The sequence below is a fragment of the Watersipora subatra genome, chromosome 3, assembly GCF_963576615.1.
Source record: "Watersipora subatra chromosome 3, tzWatSuba1.1, whole genome shotgun sequence".
NCBI lineage: Eukaryota > Metazoa > Bryozoa > Gymnolaemata > Cheilostomatida > Watersiporidae > Watersipora > Watersipora subatra.
Genome location: NC_088710.1, coordinates 3,246,414 through 3,267,387, shown reverse-complemented (window position 1 = coordinate 3,267,387; position 20,974 = coordinate 3,246,414). Strand labels below are relative to the sequence as shown.

At 35.4% G+C, this 20,974-nt stretch overlaps 1 protein-coding gene across 2 annotated transcripts in view; it reads right to left on the bottom strand.

Moving 5' to 3' along the window:
• Window positions 1-20,100, bottom strand: part of LOC137391440 (uncharacterized) — a 39,097-nt gene extending 18,997 nt beyond the window's left edge. Inside the window, exons 1-11 of one of the 2 annotated variants that reach the window (XM_068077918.1) lie at window positions 19,998-20,100; window positions 19,418-19,506; window positions 19,153-19,320; window positions 17,667-17,773; window positions 15,612-15,712; window positions 14,161-14,204; window positions 12,640-12,772; window positions 11,750-11,894; window positions 10,872-10,915; window positions 10,124-10,203; window positions 8,755-8,860 (exon numbers count right to left, since the gene is read on the bottom strand). In XM_068077918.1, coding sequence (XP_067934019.1) covers window positions 8,755-8,860; window positions 10,124-10,203; window positions 10,872-10,915; window positions 11,750-11,894; window positions 12,640-12,772; window positions 14,161-14,204; window positions 15,612-15,712; window positions 17,667-17,773; window positions 19,153-19,320; window positions 19,418-19,506; window positions 19,998-20,057 — 1,077 coding nt within the window. In that variant the 5' untranslated portion in view covers window positions 20,058-20,100. The remainder of the gene's footprint in view (window positions 1-8,754; window positions 8,861-10,123; window positions 10,204-10,871; window positions 10,916-11,749; window positions 11,895-12,639; window positions 12,773-14,160; window positions 14,205-15,611; window positions 15,713-17,666; window positions 17,774-19,152; window positions 19,321-19,417; window positions 19,507-19,997) is intronic. The other variant, XM_068077919.1, reaches the window with a different exon arrangement.
• Between the last annotated feature and the right edge of the window lie 874 nt (window positions 20,101-20,974).

Sequence of the window (20,974 nt, the reverse complement as noted above, 5' to 3'; positions counted from 1 at the left end):
AGCTATGGGGAGGATATTAATCTATGAATGCTTGGAGAATGGTAGATGTTTAGGTATGACTACTGACCTGTTCTTCGTGTAATGCGCTAGTATTATTTACCTTGTAGCTTAACCCAAATGCTAAGGAGTTTGTACCCCAACAAATATATACTCCTCTGACAGCAGTACCTGGCCCTCAACCAGGCATACTTTTAGAAAATGGTTATAGACCGCCTTCAGTAAGTCTTCTGCTTAGCATACTGTAAATACCTGCGTATAAGACAATACCATGTATGAGACGCAGTGGATAGTTGACCCCAAAAACGATGGAAAATCTTAACTGTGTGTAGGACACATCCTAATTTTAGCCTAAAGTTTCATTAATTTTTATAAAAACGGTGGTGTTTCATATAATTTTTGTAAAATAATTTGATGAATGTGGAATCATTGAATGACATTTTTTAAGGAAAGGTTTCTGCTCCAATGAGAATCAAATACTACTCCATGATTGGTTTATATTACACTTTTATGTACACATCAGCAGTGTAAATATTCTACCTATCACCGGTAGTTTTAAAGATAGCAGTTTATTATTACCCTTCAACATGGCAAAGACAACACGACAAAGTTATACTTCAAAGTTAAAATGGAAGTGATCAAGTACGCAAAAAACATGAGAACCGGGCACTTGAGCAGCATTTTGTTCTGACAGAATGCGTGATCAGAAAAATGGAGAAAAGCCGAAAGTACTATCAAAGAAATGTGAAAGGTCAAGAGGGCGAATAGAGACTCAAAGGTTTACCCTAACCTAGAAAAGGCACTAATTAAATAGATTCAAGATACACGTCGAGACTGTCTGAGAGTCAGCACCACTACCATTCGTTTCCAGGTTTTAAGATTGGCGAAAGAGCAAAGAATTGCAGAATTCATGGCGTTGATGAACTGGTGCAGGAGATTTTTTAGAAAAAGTAACCTATCAATAAGACGAAGAACTACCATTAGTCTGATGCTTGGGTGTATGACTGACAACACGAAGTGATCACCGTATGTCGTCTTCAAAAGGAAAACCATGCTCAAATACATGTTCCCGAGTGGTGTGATAGTCAAGGTGCAAGAACAAGAATGATTCAACAACAGTTTAATGATTGACTGGCTGAAAACAGTACGGATGAAATGCAAAGGTAGACGGGAGAAGAGCAATCAATGCTGGTGTTAGACGCCTCCCAATGCCATACAACAAACAATGTTAAATAAAAATCAAAGTGGTAAAATACAGACCTCGTCGTCATCCACGGCGGCATGACTAGTATTATGCAACTGATGGATGTCGTTGTGAATAAGCTATTAAAAGGAGCATTAATAAAGCAGAAATGGTTCTGAATGGATATTTAATGGTGAGCATACTTTCACCAAGAGTGGCAACATGAGGAGACTTGACATGCCTACTATCTGCCATGGGATAGTAGATGTCTGGAAAGAATGGTCAATTAAGGCAACCCAGACAACGATGATGATGCCAAAAAGGAGGAAGAGCTGGACTACCATGATGATTGCATAACACATTAGAAGTGGGCTGCTTTGTTGAATGAGGACAGTGACGACGACGATAAATATTGATATATATTGTAAATTTGAAATTTTCATAATAGAAGTATCCACAGATAAGACACACCTGAGTTTTTAAGTCAACTTCTTTAAACAAGCATTCTATATGCGAGTATATACGGTATTTCCGATTGTCTCTTTTAGCCAGCATCTGTTCTATTGTGGCATGGGTACATGTGATTACTTTTTGCTTCACTTTATGATATTCTAAAAATTTTCTTCTCATTATTGTAGACTGGCTTTATGCCATCGTTGGTACCAGATAATTCAGTGAGACAATTCACTCCTAACATGCCTACTTGTCCTCCCATGTACCACCCACACACCAGTCATCAACAAAGATATCATCAACATAAACTTCTACCCATGTCTATGAACCAGTATATATCTATGGTTTCTTCTATTGCTAAGCAACCCTACCATAGAGGCCTTCCATGAATGTACAACCAAAGTTACAACTTACTGCTGACCATCTACCCTGGCTTTATACCGTACCCTTCGCCTCCACCATGAAAACAAGTAGTTTTACCTCAATTATGTGTCATTAACAACACAGCTGAAGAGCTTTAGTATTGCTGATTTTTGTATCAAAATTCTGTGGTTATTACTGTTTTTTTATATAATTTACAGTCACGTATCACTCAAGAGCAAAGACAACTGGTGCCCCCTATCATACAGATAGGGGGCATATATATCATACAGATGTCTACCACACAGCAGAACAAAAATGAATGCGCTATAATGACAAAACAGCTGGAAAAATGAAAGAGTGACGCAATCAAATCAAACTAACCTTGTGTTTCACATTTGCTCTAATACAAACGTGCAGATAGCATTCAGTAGAATATACATGTCAATGTATTTGAGAGTTGCGACATTGATATATCGACACTGTATTTGAGAGTTGAGAGTATTTGCAACAAAGAAATTCCTATGTGTCATGCAATGTATACGATAGGCTTCCACTGTATATACCATTACAAACTATCAGGCACCAGAGACTTTGGTCCTGAGTTTAAGAATTTACAAAGATACTATAACTATTATCTTTGTTTGTTGAGCGTCAGCAGGCAGCATCCACACAGTCTCAGTAATTATTATTAAAAGACATTTTTGTACATTGATAGTTATTTTAGCCATCTTGGTATATGTACGAGTAGATTCTGGATCAGCTGCGTGCCCAAATATGGTATCACTGACAGTCTCATCCAGTCATTCATATTTAAGTGTTTCACCCTTGCTACTTGTTGCTCTAACTAGTGTAGAGAGATTAAGTACTATTATATTAGTTATTGCAAGTTTAAATACATGCAATAAATACTAAGAGATTGCTGGTTGAGAACCTAAAACTGCTTGTATCATGCAACACAGTTATCATTTATTAACATGAAGACATGAGCTAGTAACTGAGTCTACATAATGCTATTAATATATATCTACTAAATCTACAATATACTATACTACAGTGTATAACCCGTGATAGATATTCTGACCAGTGTAGAAGGAGTGGATGTTGAAGATTGTAAGTTTTATTAAAATATCTTTACTCATCATACTCTGCATACAAGCTGATGGCATATGTATAACATTCAGTTATGTTCTTAAGGGTTGTCTGTTTTACACTGTTATAATATACTATATATATGTACTCGCCTACAGAATAGTAGATCAAAGGTTCACAAAACCTGTTCTATCAAGATGCGATTGTTATGGCCGAGTCTGAAATATTAACTAGATAAAGGAATAAACCATATACCGATAGCATTTCCTGCTTGCCCACATTAAAATTTTATTCAAAACTGTCATTGGAATTTTAATGCTGTTTGAATTAAATTGGTTACAAAGTTTTAGTCTATGCCAAGTTATACAAAAGATAACTTGTAATATTGACTCACTAAATTAACAGTTGTCATCTTTCACATGCTTGTAGACAGAATGTAGAATGGTGTTTCATAATGAAGAATTTTTAATACACTATAGGGAGGTATATTGAAGAAGTTCCAATACACAGCAGGGAGGTATATGCAAAAAATCTAAACAGAGAAGAGGCAGAAAAAACACCAACTGAAGAGTTTATGGCTGTAAAAGATGTTCAGTTTGATAAATCAGGTGTCCTCAGGTTATAGAAAGACTCTGGAATGGTAAACTGAACAACATAGAACAAGCTGTCTAACTGCAACATCTGAGCTCAATAGACTCAATATAGATGAGCTACCACTTCAATAGGTGGTAGTTCATCTATATTCTCTTATTAATCAATACACGAGTTAGCCAATCAAAATCCACTAAGTTTAGCCTTGATACACTGGAAATATTTTGTAACAATTTCATGAGTAAATGCTGGTTTAACGGGGAAGATTGTGAGAGAAAAATTTGGCACCGGGATATGTCTGAAGCCTTAGTACCTGTAATGCTGACTAACACAACCTTCTATAATACAGTGATTCTATTAAACTCTGAGTCATATGCTAGTACTGACAGCAAATGTAAGTCTGATTTCTATCAAGTACCTTTTGCCAACATTTCACTATTTTATAATTTTATATTTTAATCTCAATAATCTAAACTATAACAACAATAATATTAAATAATATTACTTATTATTGTACTAATAGTTTACACTATCAGAGTAAATAAATTGATGCATGACATTTCAAGGTTGAGTAACATTGCCTTTCTATTAATATATTCAGAGTCTTTGTGTTGCTGTAGAAATGTATTAATTTGACTAATGCATTTGACAGTAAGCCACAGGCATGATGCTGTTATACATTGGAGTGCATGCATTTGACAGTAAGCGTCCACCAGGAATGATGCTGTTATACATTGGAGTGCATGCATTTGACAGTAAGCGTCCACCAGGCTTGATGCTGTTATACATTGGAGTGCATGCATTTGACAGTAAGCGTCCACCAGGCTTGATGCTGTTATACATTGGAGTGCATGCATTTGACAGTAAGCGTCCACCAGGCTTGATGCTGTTATACATTGGAGTGCATGCATTTGACAGTAAGCGTCCACCAGGCTTGATGCTGTTATACATTGGAGTGCAAAAATAAATAATAAAATTTCAAGAATAAACAACAAATAAACTAAATTGAATAATACAATATTTTTGTTGCATAATTTTAACTTTTAATTACTAAAATTATCAAGTCACTGAGCAGAAAGATTAAAACCATTAATGAGTCACTTTCTCTTTAAAAATTAAACTGGAATGTAACAAAAGGAGCTGCATAAAATGTAAAGCACATTTGACCTTGTCTCTTTAGCAAACTATCTCATCTACAGTCTTGTAAGGTAATGTAAGCAGTTCTCCCACTGTCATGACAATGATGACAGACTGGGCAGGAGACCAGAAAGTGTGTAGTTTGTGTACCTAAAGTGACAAACAAGCTACAGAACTGTCAATACAGCAGGCGCTCACTGATTCAAGTACACAGTCTTTAAGTGAAAAATAGCCAGAGGTTCTATATACTCATGATAATAACTTATATGAGTGCATGTGTACTTGTAATAGATACATAAAGACTGTCTACAGTTCAGATACCATTATTATTATTATTATTAACGACTTCATCAAGAGCGATTGTTCTTTCTAACACAAAATAGCAAAACAGCATGTTTGTTATTATCAAAGATGTCCGTAAAAATATTAATTGTAGTGGGATAAAGAAGACAGTTCCAAATTTTTTTAATTGTGTTTTTTCTTTTTAAACAAGGTTCTAATACCTTGAACAGGTCAATAGATTCGTATACGTATTCCATTTACAAACAACAAATATAGGTTTGTTATGAGAGCCATGAATTTAAGGATAGTTAATATATTGAACAGAGTATTTTGAAGTATAAACCAGCAGGGAAAGTCTTCTAGTATAACGTACATGTATAAAGTATTGTGAGGGGGAACAGCATAACACACTTGCTGTTTTTCACAAATGATAACTAAAAAACTTGAAAGCGCATTCCATCTATTAGAACTTATATCTGTAACTTACCTGAGCTCTGAGCTCAAAAGTTATAGTAAGTAATCCAGCCATTTTGGGATTGTAAAAGATGAATCTCCCACATCTCCACCTCAACCTCTCCTTTTCGATCTAAACCACAGTCTACAGTAATGATTATTAGGTAGAATGATCTTTTACTAATTGGCTATGTCAAACAGGACTTGAATATGAAACTCATTCTTATCTATTTGACTTACCATTCTCTCTCCTCTCTCTCTCTCTCTCTCTCTCTCTCTTCTCTTCTCTCTCTCCTCTCTCTCTCCCTCCTCTCTCTCTCCTCTCTCTCTCCCTCTCTCTCCCCTCTCTCTCTCCTCTCTCTTCCTCTCTCTCTCCTCTCTCTCTCTCTCTCTCTCTCTCTCTCTCTTCTCCTCTCTCCGCCTCTCTCTCTCTCCTCTCTCATCTCTCTCTCTCTCTTCTCTCTCTCTCCTCCCTCTCTCCCTCTCCTCCCTCTCTCTCTCCTCTCTCTCTCTCCTCTCTCTCTCCTCTCTTCTCTCTCTCTCTCTCTCTCTCTCTTCTCTCTCTCCTCTCTCTCTCCCTCCTCTCTCTCTCCTCTCTCTCTCCCCTCTCTCTCCCCCTCTCTCTCCTCCCTCTCTCCTCTCTCTCTCCTCTCTCTCTCTCTCTCTCTCTCTCTCTCTCTCTCTCTCTCCTCTCTCTCTCTCTCTCTCTCTCTCTCTCTCTCCTCTCTCTCTCTCTCCTCTCTCTCTCCTCTCTCTCTCCTCTCTCTCTCCTCTCTCTCTCCTCTCTCTCTCTCCTCTCTCTCTCCTCTCTCCCTCTCTCTCTCCTCTCTCTCTCTCTCTCTCTCTCTCTCTCTCTCTCTCTCTCTCTCTCTCTCCTCTCTCTCTCTCTCTCTCTCTCTCTCTCTCTCTCTCTCCTCTCTCTCTCTCCTCTCTCTCTGTACTTATATAGTAGTTTTTAAGCAATTCAGTTATGTCACACGTAATTGCAGACTGAGGTAAAACTATGGTACAACCTGCAACACAGTGAAAGATTGAATCCCGCCCAAAATCTTGAATCTCTCCCTAAGAATGGCGGCGTAAACAAGTGCATCTAGCTTAACTTAAAGGTTGACTTGCAATAAAATTCTTTTTATTGGCCTTTTAATTCACGTGAGAACATCACGTGACAAGACAATAACCAAATTTCATGGCTACGTCATCGAAATAAAGAGATTCCAATCTATGCCGGCTTTTCGTTTTTGAGCTTTTAAGAGCTTGTAATCACATTTCCACATATTTTGCACCTACAACACAACAGAGTAAAACATGGTGAATCCTTTCATATCAAATAACTGTAATGTGAATTTTGTTGCAAGTCCACCTTTAATAATTGTTGGTTCAATGGTTGTCAGCAGCTGTTTAAAAACAAAAACAACTCAATTTAAAATAGAAATTGAGTCACTATAATATTTTTATAAGGTAGCTCATAATAAACGTATTTTACCGATAAGTTAGTTACAAATGTATAAAACAACATTCTATATTTATTGTAAGTAAGATAACTAACACTAGTATATAGGAATGTCAGAGAGAAAGAATAATACTCTAATATTGGTGTCAAACATCTAAAGAGTTACTCTGGGTGAAAATGTTTTTATATTCAGACTTATAATGCTATAGATGTTCAATTATTGATACAATATTTGAGTCTCGCTGAAAGCAGTTTGATAGATTAGACTAAGATTCTATGGGTAATGAGGGTGCTACCATAATAGCTCATAGGTGTTAATCCATCCCTCAGGTTTGTAGACCAGTGTCATTAGCTGTTAGAGCATATCATAACTTGTAGTTCTACTCTCTTTAAAAGCTCTACTATTTGTTGATTATTTAATATATCTAAATTGTTCGGTATACTAGTTACTCACGTAATATGCACAACTCTAGATCTGGTCTACCATCAGATAGACACTGGTTACAAAGAGGCTCGATGTCTTTTATTTTTGACCCATCTTTATCAAGAATCTCCACTCTGGTCACATCCAGGTGTTTTAGTTTAGGTAAAGCATCAATAAGGTCGACCAGTTCTGAAATAACCTGTGAAGTTCAGACAGGATATGATAAATATTCAGTGATATGTTCTAGTTGATGTACTTATGGCTCTGTTGAGAGATTACCATGGTGTTAACTCACTTTGAACAAGGGCTTCCTTGTACCCTTTTCACCTTACTCATGTTCTTCCTTTTTAAAGACAATATACTTCTAAATTGTTCTGAAGCAGTATATATATTTGTCCTAACAGTTCTTAATAGTGAATGCTAGAATCTGGAGGAAGCACTGACCATTTTCATAAACACTTCCTGTTCCTCTCATGCTTAGCTTCTCTAGCTCCTTCAACTTTACAAGTTCCTCCATCATTCCTGGCTGAAGGAAACAAAACAGTCCTGATTAGGGATCCTTTTGCTAGAGATTCTCCTACCATCAGCAATGTACTTAGTACAGACTATATAACTAGTACTTAGTACATACTATATAACTAGTACTTAGTACAAACTATATGACTATTACTTAGTACATACTATATGACTAGTACTTAGTACAGACTATATGACTAGTACTTAGTACATACTATATAACTAGTACTTAGTACAAACTATATGACTAGTACTTAGTACGGACTATATGACTAGTACGTAGTACACACTATATAACTAGTACTTAGTACAGACTATATGACTAGTACTTAGTACATACATGTACTATATGACTAGTACTTAGTACAGACTATATGACTAGTACTTAGTACAGACTATATTACTAGTACTTAGTACAGACTATATAACTAGTACTTAGTACATACTATATAACTAGTACTTAGTACAGACTATATGACTAGTACTTAGTACAGACTATATGACTATTACTTAGTACAGACTATATGACTATTACTTAGTACAGACTATATGACTAGTACTTAGTACAGACTATATGACTATTACTTAGTACATACTATATAACTAGTACTTAGTACATACTATATAACTAGTACTTAGTACAGACTATATGACTAGTACTTAGTACAGACTATATGACTAGTACTTAGTACAGACTATATAACCATTACTTAATACATATTATATGACTAGTACTCAGTACAAATTATATGACCAGTATTTAGTATGGACTATGTTACCGATTTTTTTAATCCGCATAGTCATACACACACTTACGAGAATCGTGTAGTTTATGTCCAGGTGTGTGAGTTTGGGCCAGTTATGAAACAACAAGAAATGGAGAGGAGCATCAAGTTCGTCATCAGGTTGCAGTTGTAACTTCCTAAAAGTCAAATTATGACATCTGCTGATGTCTGATTGTTTTCATATAGAATATGGGTAAATAAATTACAGTCTTACTTCTCATGGTGTTTAACATAAGAAACTCAGGCAATCTGTCGTAATCTCATCTGTATACAGCAGTTTAAAGATGAAATGTGTCATGCAAGTGCCAAGTATTATTGGTACTTTGCCAACAAACATTATGCTTTTTAGCTAAAGCTTTATACAAGCTAATATTATATAGTACTGTCTCATTATAGCTATTAATAATGCTTGTAGCTTTTTACAAAGCTTTTCTATGACCAAACATATAAATACTTGGGTTTTCTGTTATCAAATCAGTTGTCTCTGGAGTGTGCAATAAACCATTCCTCTAATTTAATACTCTATTTAATTACTTCTGTGCAGAAACATAACAAAATGTGAAACTGACTATAAATACTGATATAGGTTAGTTATAGAGGTATGATGAGTGGTTCTTAAGTTGTAGAGTAGCAACTTAGGGCGGTACATATGAGCCACCCTACAGCCCAAATAAACATCACTGTCTGAGTTTTAGGGATAAGTTACACTGCTTACACATTTCTGAACAGAAAATCAATTCAAGTTCGATAACAAAACTACCGAGTAAATTAACTTTATAAGTTTAAAAAGAAATTTCATAGATTGTACAAACTCTATGAAATTTCATAGATTGTACTTCCAGCTTTATAAATATAATCGATTTTTAGGACTGAATGACCAGCCACTATATAGGCCTACTTGCTCTCCAACAGTTTACTCAAGTCTGTTGAACAAGCCCTTTGTAGGTAAAGCTTTTATGTTTAAGAAGGTAGATATATAGACCATTTTGAAACCAAGTTTAGTGTGCTCCTAAATAACTTTGAAATTTCTAAACAAGTAAATTTATTGGTTTTCTTTTGCTATTTACTTAGATATGACGAGTGAGTACATTAATATGAAACTTATTATTTCTTTTACCAAATACAAATAGATGGGGACTCTATTATATTGAACCTGGTCAAAAATCAAAATCTTGACAGGTTTTTAAAACTGAGAGCCGGCTTGTAAAATTTCGACACAGAAATATTTCTAACATTATTTTAGAGTCATAAATGTAAATTTGAATTTATGATTAGAACTTGTTCTACACCACACACAAGTGCTGCCTCATTGGAGAGATGATTCATTAGATGACTCAATACTAGTGCCACACAAAATCACCGCAGTGTCAGCGAAGTTGTGAATAGTAACAAATCCTTACTTTATTTTAGTGCAGTTGAGCAGCATGTTTTCTCTCCCAAGTTTACAATGTACAAGCTCTTTGCATATTGATAGTTCTTCCTACAAAGAGAACAACTATCATTACCAATTACCAGCCTGTAGCCTCTACATGATACAAGCACAAGATGTATTTATATGACCTTTGACCGTTAACTTTACAAGAGCTGTCTAATATTAAATAAACAAAATGGAAAAATATTTTCAACTAGCTGTGCCTCCCAGCGTTGCCCGGGTATTAAAGATCAGCTTATAAACAATGAGAAGTGATGAGATTTGCTTACCACTTGCTGGCAAGCAACTCGCCAGCAAGTGGCAGGCCATTGCCAAGTGGCCTGGCACACTGCCAAGGGAAAATTCCACTAATCTAATTAGTAAGCTTCAAATGCCGGTAGGCAATGACTTTGCATCAGCATTGTTGCCCAGCTAGGCTATTCTAATAATAGCTATAGCCGGAATGCAGACAGACATACGACACACGGACATACTTTGAGAAATATATATAGATAAGAGATTTATTGATGTTAGAAGCATTAAACACAAAGAAATGTGTTATCTTCACAAAAAAATTTCACATACCAAAAATTTAGGCGCAGTACTTCTCAGCAAATGTCTACCTTGATCAAGGTCAATTTAAAGTCATGCTAAACAAACTACTAGTAAAAATCTTTATGTTACATAAATAAAACATAAATGTTACTTGAACAAAATAAAAGAAAGTTTTGACTTACCAGATTAGGAGCTCCAGAGAAATCAATAAGAGCTTTACGAGCACCTGAAATCATTGATTGAAACCAATAGGAGCAGAAAGATAAATTAATATACAGGAATACAGAGTAGAGCAACGGTGGTAGACTAACATATTCCTAGTCAGTACCCTTGGTAGTCTAACATGTTCCTAGTCAGTACCCTTGTTAGACTAAAATGTTCCTAGTCAGTACCCTTGATAGACTAACATGTTCCTAGTCAGTACCTATGATATACTAACATGTTTCTAGTCAGTACCCTTGGTATATTAACATGTTCCTAGTCAGTACCCTTGTTAGACTAACACATTCCTAGTCAGTACCCTTGATATACTACTATGTTCCTAGTGAGTACCCTTGGTAGTCTATCATGTTGCTAGTGAGTACCCTTGATAGAGGTAGACTAACATGTTCCTAGTCAGTAACCTTGGCAGACTAACATGTTTCTAGTCAGTAACCTTGGTAGTCTAACATGTTCCTAGTCAGTTCCTTTGGTATACTAACATGTTCCTAGTCAGTACCCTTAACAGACTAACATATTCCTAGTCAGTACCCTTGGTATACTAACATGTTTCTAGTGAGTACCCTTGGTAGTCTAACAAGTTCCTAGGGAGTACCCTTGGTAGACTAACATGTTCCTAGTGAGTACCCTTGGTATACTAATATGTTACTAGTCAGTACCGTTGGGAGACTACCATGCTCTTAGTCAGTACCCTTGGTAGACTAACATGTTCCTAGTCAGTACTTTTGGTAGATTAAATATCCTATTCTCAGGCATATATATAGGTAACATCAACCAGTATGATAGTATTAGGTCACCAACTGTAAAAAGTATTAGTGCAAATAATATCATGAGTTTTTACCGATAGAGAAATGTCCCCTGAAGACAAATTTCTTCAACTGAGGGCAATTGAGGGCAACATCGACCATTCCCATGAAGGTCTCACGCCAAAACAACTCTTTTAAATTAGATCCTATTTTGTCGATCAGCGATGGCACAACGTTAGACTAAAATAAACCAACGTATACAGTTTAGTTTTTGCATTATGTTATACTTGATGCGTTTATTTAGGAACTGCATGCAGTAAAACTAATTACATACTGACCTAAAAATGAAAATGCAGTAACCATTGAGTCTATAGTCTGGGTCAACATTTTCATTGTATGTGATACTTATATTTAATTTCACTAACCTTATACCACATATAGCGACATAAGCTACTAATAGACATTTGTTATCATCTCCCCTTGCTTATTGCTGACTGCACTCTATGTAACATAGTTGTACATTATTTATACTTCATCTGTAATATTAACATCTGTCTCTGTATACTGTATTAGTTCATGTCTCTACATAACTTTCTCTGCCGTGGTATTTCATGTTGTTTATCGATATTTTCACATTGCTTCCATATGGAGACCTCTCTACTTTATACTTTAGATGTGCCAATGGGGTGACCAATTTTGTGATTTACCTTAAACTGTTTTTTATACTGTTGAAGGTGACATTAATTTATTAATACAAGATGATCCAATAAGTAAAAACATTCATTGATCTAGAGGTTTTTATTATAATCATATCACATTCCACAGTATCTTATATTCCTCAATACACTTGTTCCAAGGTCTCACTATTGAACATTGTTGGTCTCTATTTCTCTTTCATACACTTCCTGTTTGAGAGGTGAAACAAATAGTTAAGGCCTCACATCTAATCGGTGAAAATATAATGGCATAATATGTGATGTTTTACCCCATCGTCTTGTCCTAGTATCAAGGTGAGTTTTTGAACATTTGTCCAGTCCAGGGACCATTTAAAGGGTCTGTCTGAAAGTTCCATACCGAGTTGGGTAACTTTAGGAAAGGCAGTCAGTAGTTTGAACAGTCTAAAAACATGGATAAGTTTAAACTATCACCTGAATATACAATGTAGAGTAATAAGAGATGACAAACCTTACTTAGCAACAGGATACTACACACTATTCTTATTGCTCTCTAGAATGGAAAGATTTCCAATAGGAGAACTTGTACTATAGTTTTATTGTTACAATTATGACAGGTATAAGATGGACTTCATGTTTCAGTTGTTCCTCTATTCAAATGTACTGTATCTTGAGAGTATTATATACATATGTGCTGTATTTACATGTACGTTACAAACAAGAGACATTTGGAAAGGTTCTTCTGGGATTCTCATAGCGAGGCTGGTAACTTTAGGGAACGCAGTCAGTAGTTTGAACAGCCTAAAAAGGTGGATAAGTTTAAACTAGCACCTGAATATACAGTGTAGAGTAATAAGGGATAGCAAACCTTACTTAGCAACAGGATACTACACACTTATACTATTCTTATTTTACCAAATTGCACAATTTAAGAAAATGTAGATGTATTTTAATGCTAGTTTACTTATTTCCTGATTGTGTAATGCATGAAACAGTAGCACAGTAACACGCTGTATTACAAAATATACCACAAAAGGCCCTATGGTTGTCAGCACCAGAAGAGCAACCTTACAGGAATAGAAAGTGATTGTCACAATTTATCCTAAGGTAATGTGATATCATACAAAGTTATAAGTTAATGAAAGATACAACTGGTACACAAAGAGTATATTAAAACTAATGTACGGTTCAAGCAATTCATTATAAGTGTTTATAGAAGGTGTTTATAGAAGGTGTTTATAGAAGGATTCCTGTGTAAAGTTTTGGTAATTGAAGTAGTTCAGAATTTAGAGTTTAGAGGATCTTTGGATAATAAGTTTTTTGCAAAAAACATTTAAAAAATTTTTTTTGAAAAACAGTGAAGTAGCGAAATCAGAGAATAAATATACAAAAGAATTATTTTTCTTTTAATAATATAGTCTAACTGGAACAATTCATTTACTCCTCACTCCTCTTCAATCTTCTTTATTATCTCCCTTGTTCCTTCTTCTGCTTTGTTATTAATTCTACCCTCACCATATACCCTCACCATATATCCTCACCATATATCCTCACCATATACCCTCACCATATATCCTCACCATATATCCTCACCATATACCCTCACCATATATCCTCACCATATACCCTCACCATATACCCTCACTATATATCCTCCCCATATATCCTCACCCTATATCCTCACCATATACCTTCACCATATATCCTCACCATTCTAACCTCCCTTCTCAACCTGTCTCTCTTCCACTTGTCCTTTCAATCTCATTCTTCCTGTTCCTGCTGTCCTCCCCACTCTCCCCTCACCCAACTCACTCTCTCATGTGATTGCTTACCCTTCATCATCAGAATTATCAGGTCCACTCCTTTCGTTTATTTCCTACAAAAAGAAATATGCATCAAGTTACCAGCTGAAACATAAGAAAGTATATTTTTACTATGTTTCCTACAAATACGAGTCAGAAATAATCGGTATTCAGATATCATAGAAATCTCAAAACACTAAAACATAAATGACCTACAAAATATAAACATGAACCATTACTTATGTCTTTGTCTGGGTGTTTGTGTACTTGTTTAGAACAACTTTCAGCTCTAATCACTTCTAAACTTAAATTCTTGTTAAAAGAAACTTGAACTCCTGTTACGTAACGTCACACAAAAGATAAAGTAGGCTCTTTCATCCAAAGACAGCTAACTCATTATATTATTTATAACTTGGCCATGTTCATAAATAATAATTTGACATTTAGAGTTATTTGATGCCACTACACATGCACATTTGCTCCCATTACAGCAATCTTTAAATTAATTGATGCAGTACTTTCTTGGCTTTCAGATAATATAAAATTTACTGCTTTCAAAATAGTAGTTCCGCAGCTATGAAGTGCAACATGCGTAAATGATGGGATATGTTGTGATGTCCCATCATTTACACATGTTGCACTTCAAAGCTCACCCTTGTTAACCCTCCCTTGACTCTTTCAACCTGTTCAGTATCTAATATGGGGAATATACAAACATATATAAATCTAAGTGTTTGTATTTTTGTGTTTGTCTTATTGCCTTTTTGTGCATACTATGTCCGGTTTTAGCGGTAAAATCTAGCGATGAAAATTTGTATTGCAAAAGATTTGTTCTCGGAACCGCCTGTATACATGGTGACAAGCCAACCTATTAAGCTACACGGGATGCAATGGAATCATTGGGCAAATGGTCATTATCTGGGTTAAAATACGCATAGCAGCTCTGTGTTATGCAACACGTCATTAAAGCTTGCTCTCACGGCTCTTATTAGTAAGTTTAGCAATACATATACAGCTTAGTCAACTTAGCTAACGGCAACTACATTACCTGTCACTGTTTATAAGCTGTTTAATTATGAGTTGGGAAGTGATAGTGGTTTTATGAAAATGTGGATCAGCCAAGGTCGCTAGAGAAATAATGTTTGATTGGATGTAAACAAATATGGTATTACTTACTAACATCTGACAGCTGCAGAGATTACACATACATGTAAGTCATATACAATCAGTGAAGCAAACGGTGGATAAAACTATGCTAATACTTTTGCAATTTAAACTCACTTGACTGCCGTCATTGTAAAATATATTGGGAGAATTTTCGATTAAAGAATTTATGAATCAATAAAGTGTTTTAGGTGCAGTTTGAGTTAAAACCATCGATTGGCTCTATAATGAATAGCCGACACTATGAAATTGAACCATAAATTCTCTCTGAAATCAAGTTTATAAAGTACGAAGAGCGTGAAGAAGTAAGTGTTTACCTGTAAATTTGGCATGGCTCTGGCAGCGATATCTAAAACTTCTGGTTGATATATATCTGCTGTTGTGATTGTGAATGATGTGACACTTGATGGTACCACCTCTGCAAGAATTCACATGAAACACAATACAGTAGAAGATATAGCTTTGGTTTCAAGCAAAGAAGTTTTTGACATTGAATAAAAACCTCCAAATAAGGGCTGTTAATAGATTGCAAGTTGAGCTCCATTACTGTATTTTTCTTGCCAACCACCTGTTAGTATAGAGACTGTTAGTAGACAGCCTGTTAGTGGAGAAACTGTTAGTAGAGAGACTGTTAGCAGAGAGACTGTTAGTAGAGAGACTGTTAGTAGAGAGACTGTTAGTAGAGAGACTGTTAATAGATAGACTGTTAGTAGAGAGAATGTTAGTAGACTGACTATTAGCACAGAGACTGTTAGTAGAGAGACTGTTAGTAAAGAGACTGTTAGTAGAAAGACTGTTAGTAGACAGACTGTTAGTAGACAGACTGTTAGCACAGAGACTGTTAGTAGAGAGACTGTTAGCAAAGAAACTGTTAGTAGAGAGACTGTTAGTAAGCAGACCCACCACATGAATCATCACAAGCTGAATGCCAAGAAGAAGCTTCCAGAAAGAACTAAAAAACTGAAATCTGCACAGACAAAGCCAACTTCCATAATTTCTGTGAACTACCAGGCACAGCTGACAATGACAGATTTGAATTATAAAGAATAATATCTAAATCTATTTTTAGCCCAGGATTTGTCTGCCCTGCACTATAACTTGACACTACAAAATAATACATGAACATACATTAAAACTGACTTACCCAGCAACTCAATTAGCTCAGATTTTGGAATATCCCAACACAGATTCAAATAACGCAGAGCACCAGTAGTGCATCTCTTCAAAATATCTAGTTTTTTCTTGTGGTCAATTTCTACAGGGTATGAGATATCAGAGAATGGCAGTTTTTCTATAGTGCTCCAACACTGATGACTTATTTCCCTCCACCACTGACATACTAAAAGTAGTTACTGGAGGTTAAAGTTGAGAATTATAAGGATCTACAAGATTAAAATAATCACTGTAATAAACTGACTTGAATATTTGTATCATAAAATATCATTTAGAAATACTTTCTATTTTGCAATTGAGTATGTGATAAGTGTTCGTTTAGATCTGCAGTATTCAGGAACTTGGAGTTATCGCTTCATACCACTTTCATTGATGCGGGCTCAACAAAGTAATTACTCTAATGAATATAATGAAACATTTTCAACATCAAATGTGTTTGTTATAAAGCAAGTGTTCAGTTTATGTAACCTAAAACACTAACAAGTGATAAAGATATCGAGTCAGGGCTTTTGTTGATGCATCGTATGCGTGAGCTTACCCACTTATCGAGACTCTGTTCAACCATAATGTACCACTATCAGGGATAAACTATCATATTCATCCTAAACGTGTGGAGGAAACAAGATTAGAACCTGAACCCTTCACTTGTACCCTAATTACTTACCCCTATGAATAGGGAACCAACAAGCACCCTTAACCACCTCACATATTCTACTCCAGGGTACACTATTAGTATAAACTTATATTATCATACTAATGTTATATATTAGTATTATTAATTATCATATGTTATTTTTAAACCTGATTTCTTCAAGGAGGGTTACATCAATTATGTAATTATCAAATATTCCAAGTGTATATCTTTGCTAGTTATAGACACTTTTATTTTCTACTGTTACTTTAATATTTTATGTCTTTCTGAGTAATGCTTAAAATTGTAAAGGCTATGTTAGACATGAGGTGTTAGTAACATAAAGCATTTTAACTTTATGTTAGTTGCTTTATGTTAGATGAGTTATACTAGTTGTCTAGGTTGCTGTTTTATACCAGTAGTTTTTGCTAGTTGTTTCATGCTAATTACTGTGTGTTAATTGCTCTTTGCTATTTGCTAGTTTATCTCATAGTTGTTCTACACAGTTTGATGCTAGTTGCCAGTTTCAAATAATGTTAAATCATAAATGTTCAAAGTATATGCCTACCATATTCACAAAGAATCAGCTCACTCAGAGTCAAGTAGCTAAAGATGTGCAGCATACAGTACACATCGAGTGTCTCAATCAAGGCTGGACCAGTTGGCTGCCATTCTCTACAAGTTATACAAGTTCAGTCAGCACCTTCAATTAATTATCTTAGGACCACAAGCTAAAAACAATCAATAAAAATTGGTGCGGCTAGTTTACTGTGTTGAATTTGCCCATTGCAGCCTTGATTTTATCTGATGCATCGGGTGAATCACTTTACAAGTGAGCTAACATTTACATGCTTATTTGTGATCAGTATTGATAGAAAGTGAGTAGCTTTTTCAACAGAAATAAAAAAAAGGAGTCAAGTTATTCAAGTATTTATAAGTGTAAATTGTACTGGAGTTGTTTTCACGTGAGAAACAAAGTCGAGAGTAAGTCTATGAAAATATGTAGGCCTCATGGGCAATGTGAAGTACATATAGATGCAGGTTTATAAAAGAATAAAACATCATGGAGGCTTAAATACTTTTAGCTATGAATTGTTACACGTATCATAAAAGTAGCGAGTCAAATGAATCTACATGTGTATATACAAATTCCAGTGTTTATCATTTCTGGGTCTGCCATTCGGTTGTCTAGTTATAGCGATAAAGTTTTCAGAACGAAAAATCCATTTCGCACTGAATTTGACCTCTAAACCTCCAGGTCTGCAGGCAGACGTTCTATCCACTACACCAAGCAGCTACATTACTATACAACGGAATAATTGTGGTTATATTCATTACATCGGTTAAAATATGAATGCTAGAAGCTCTTGCAAAGATACTATCCTTCGTTTTTTCGTGATGTCATTTTATCGTTGTCGGCCATTTTTATAGACAATTTTATCACTAAAAACACGAAGCTTTTGCAATGAATTTTTGAAAACGATGCTTTTGTTTGCAATTCTTTTATTATAGTATCAAAACAACACCAAAAAGTACTATTAAATAAAAGAAAAATGATCGTTTTCTACAAATATGGCGGCTTTTTCGTGACTGAGCGCATGTGCAAACAGCTTGATGACGTCAAAAAAACTGATGGATTGGTTACTAATAGCACGCTTCAAGATCATGATTGCGGTAGAGATCATGACACGTAACGTAACACGTAGCGTAACACGTAACGTAACACGTAACAATTACAAGATCACTGCACGGCTCTTATTATAATAAAGATTTAAATGAACTTTAAGTTATTAGTTTAAGTTATTAGTTTAGGTTACTCAAATAAGTCAGCCAGTCAACTTAGCCACTGGCAACTACATTACCTGCTACTGTTTATAAGCTGTGTTTTTATAACTCATGCAACGCCGGGCATTCAGCTACTGTTACATAAAACTAAGAATCGAAGTAAATTTTATTTAAAATTTTAAAAAAGTACAAAATTTGCACAATTGATCAGTGCTAGATATGTTATAGAAGATGGTATTAATACGCATGTATGACACATTCTCTCTTACCTTTTCTTTTTGAGTAAACGCTGGAACTCTTTATTTATGTTAGCCCGCTTAGGTCTCCTTGGAGCGACATATAGCCTGTGGCCCTCATAATAGAGGCCATTTTCAGATAAAGCAACTTCAAATGCTTTTTGTGCAGAGCTCAGAGAAGAAAAGGTGATAAAAGCAAACCTGTAACATATCAGAGTGAGTTCTGGCAGAAAGTCAAAAGAAATACTACAACTGTGAAAGAAATAACATAATTAGGAGATGAAGTGGCAAAAAGTACCTGTTGTTATTCCGTGGTTGTATGTAGTCAATACTCGTTACTTCTCCAAACACCTCAAATATGTCTGTTAAGTTGGTTTTCCAAGGAGCCTGAAATATCATCAAAGCATTGTTAAAATAGTGAAGTATTTCTCTCAACAGAAAATATACAAACATGGCATTGTGGTTTTGCTACTTTTACAAATATGGAAAAGTTGAAAGTATGAAAAAATGAATGCAAAAGCTTATGGACATTCGATTCGAGCTTCAATGTGTGTCCGTAAACACTACATGACTCTTTAAGCATGGTTTGTACACTCGATGAATATTAAGATACTGTTCTTGACTCTAAAACTCTGTAAACGTACAATTTACAAGAACTCGTTCAAGCTACTTGTATATGAAGAAAGGTAACTATTTGTAATTACAATGAACCAAGGTTTACCTGTAGTGGGCCATTAGTTTTCAAGGCTTCTTTAGGTTAGCCTGTGAACCATAATTGCATGTTTAGATCAACCTAACTCAAAATCTATAATCTGTGCAGGAATATCTGTTTATGAGAGTTTGTATGCTTCACATGCTAATTATAAACACTCAAGTACCTCATTTGAGATGTTGGTCACGTATATTGTTCTCTTCAGCTCTTCTGAACTATCAGTCATCTTCCTAGTAGGCTCCCATTCATTGACTAACGTAGCTACACCAAGTCACACTCACTAGTATTACTAACCTGAGGCGACCGTAGTGAAAACTTATTAACTATTGATTGTATAGAAAAGATGCCGGCTTTAGTCAATCGCTCGATGCAGTTGCATAGGAGAAGGCGGAGCTTAATGGAGTTGTAAGCTGTAGGCGAGTTGTAAGCCATATTCAGCCAACTATAATAGATTTGAACCACACTTATTATATATTAAAACAGCGTGCTTATGATATATTTATGTCTTCAACTAGCTGAATTCTTATGATTACAGTATTGCCAAGACTATTGGTTCAAAGAATTATCAGAATATTAATTTTTGTGATGCACTGCAGTCAGATAAAACAACAACGCATGTCACATACCGCAGATATAAATACAATAACACAAACATATATCATACACCAAATCCAAGCAACTGCTATGGTTCTATCACGAATTATTAGTTGAAGGTTTATTTGCAACAAAATTCACATTACAGTTATTTGATATGAAAAGATTCACCATGTCTTACTCTGCTCTGTTGTACGTACAAAATATGTTGAAATGTGATTACAAGCTCTTAAAAGTTCAAAAACGAACAGTTAATCGCAGCTATCACGAAAACGCCTTACTGTGGAATCTCTTTATTTTGATGTTCTCAAACATTTTGGTTATTGTTTGGACACGTGATGTTATCACTTGAATTGAAAGGCCAATAAAAGGCTCAATATACAGACGGCTCTCTACTTACGAACATTCTAGTTACGAACAACGGTACATACGAACAGGCCTGCGCGTAGGAACTACTCAGAAGCACCACCCAGCATCCACCTTTCTCTGCCCAGTTCGTTGCAGTGCATAGGTGCGTGAACGTATCTCCAGTGCACAAAGAACTTTTTT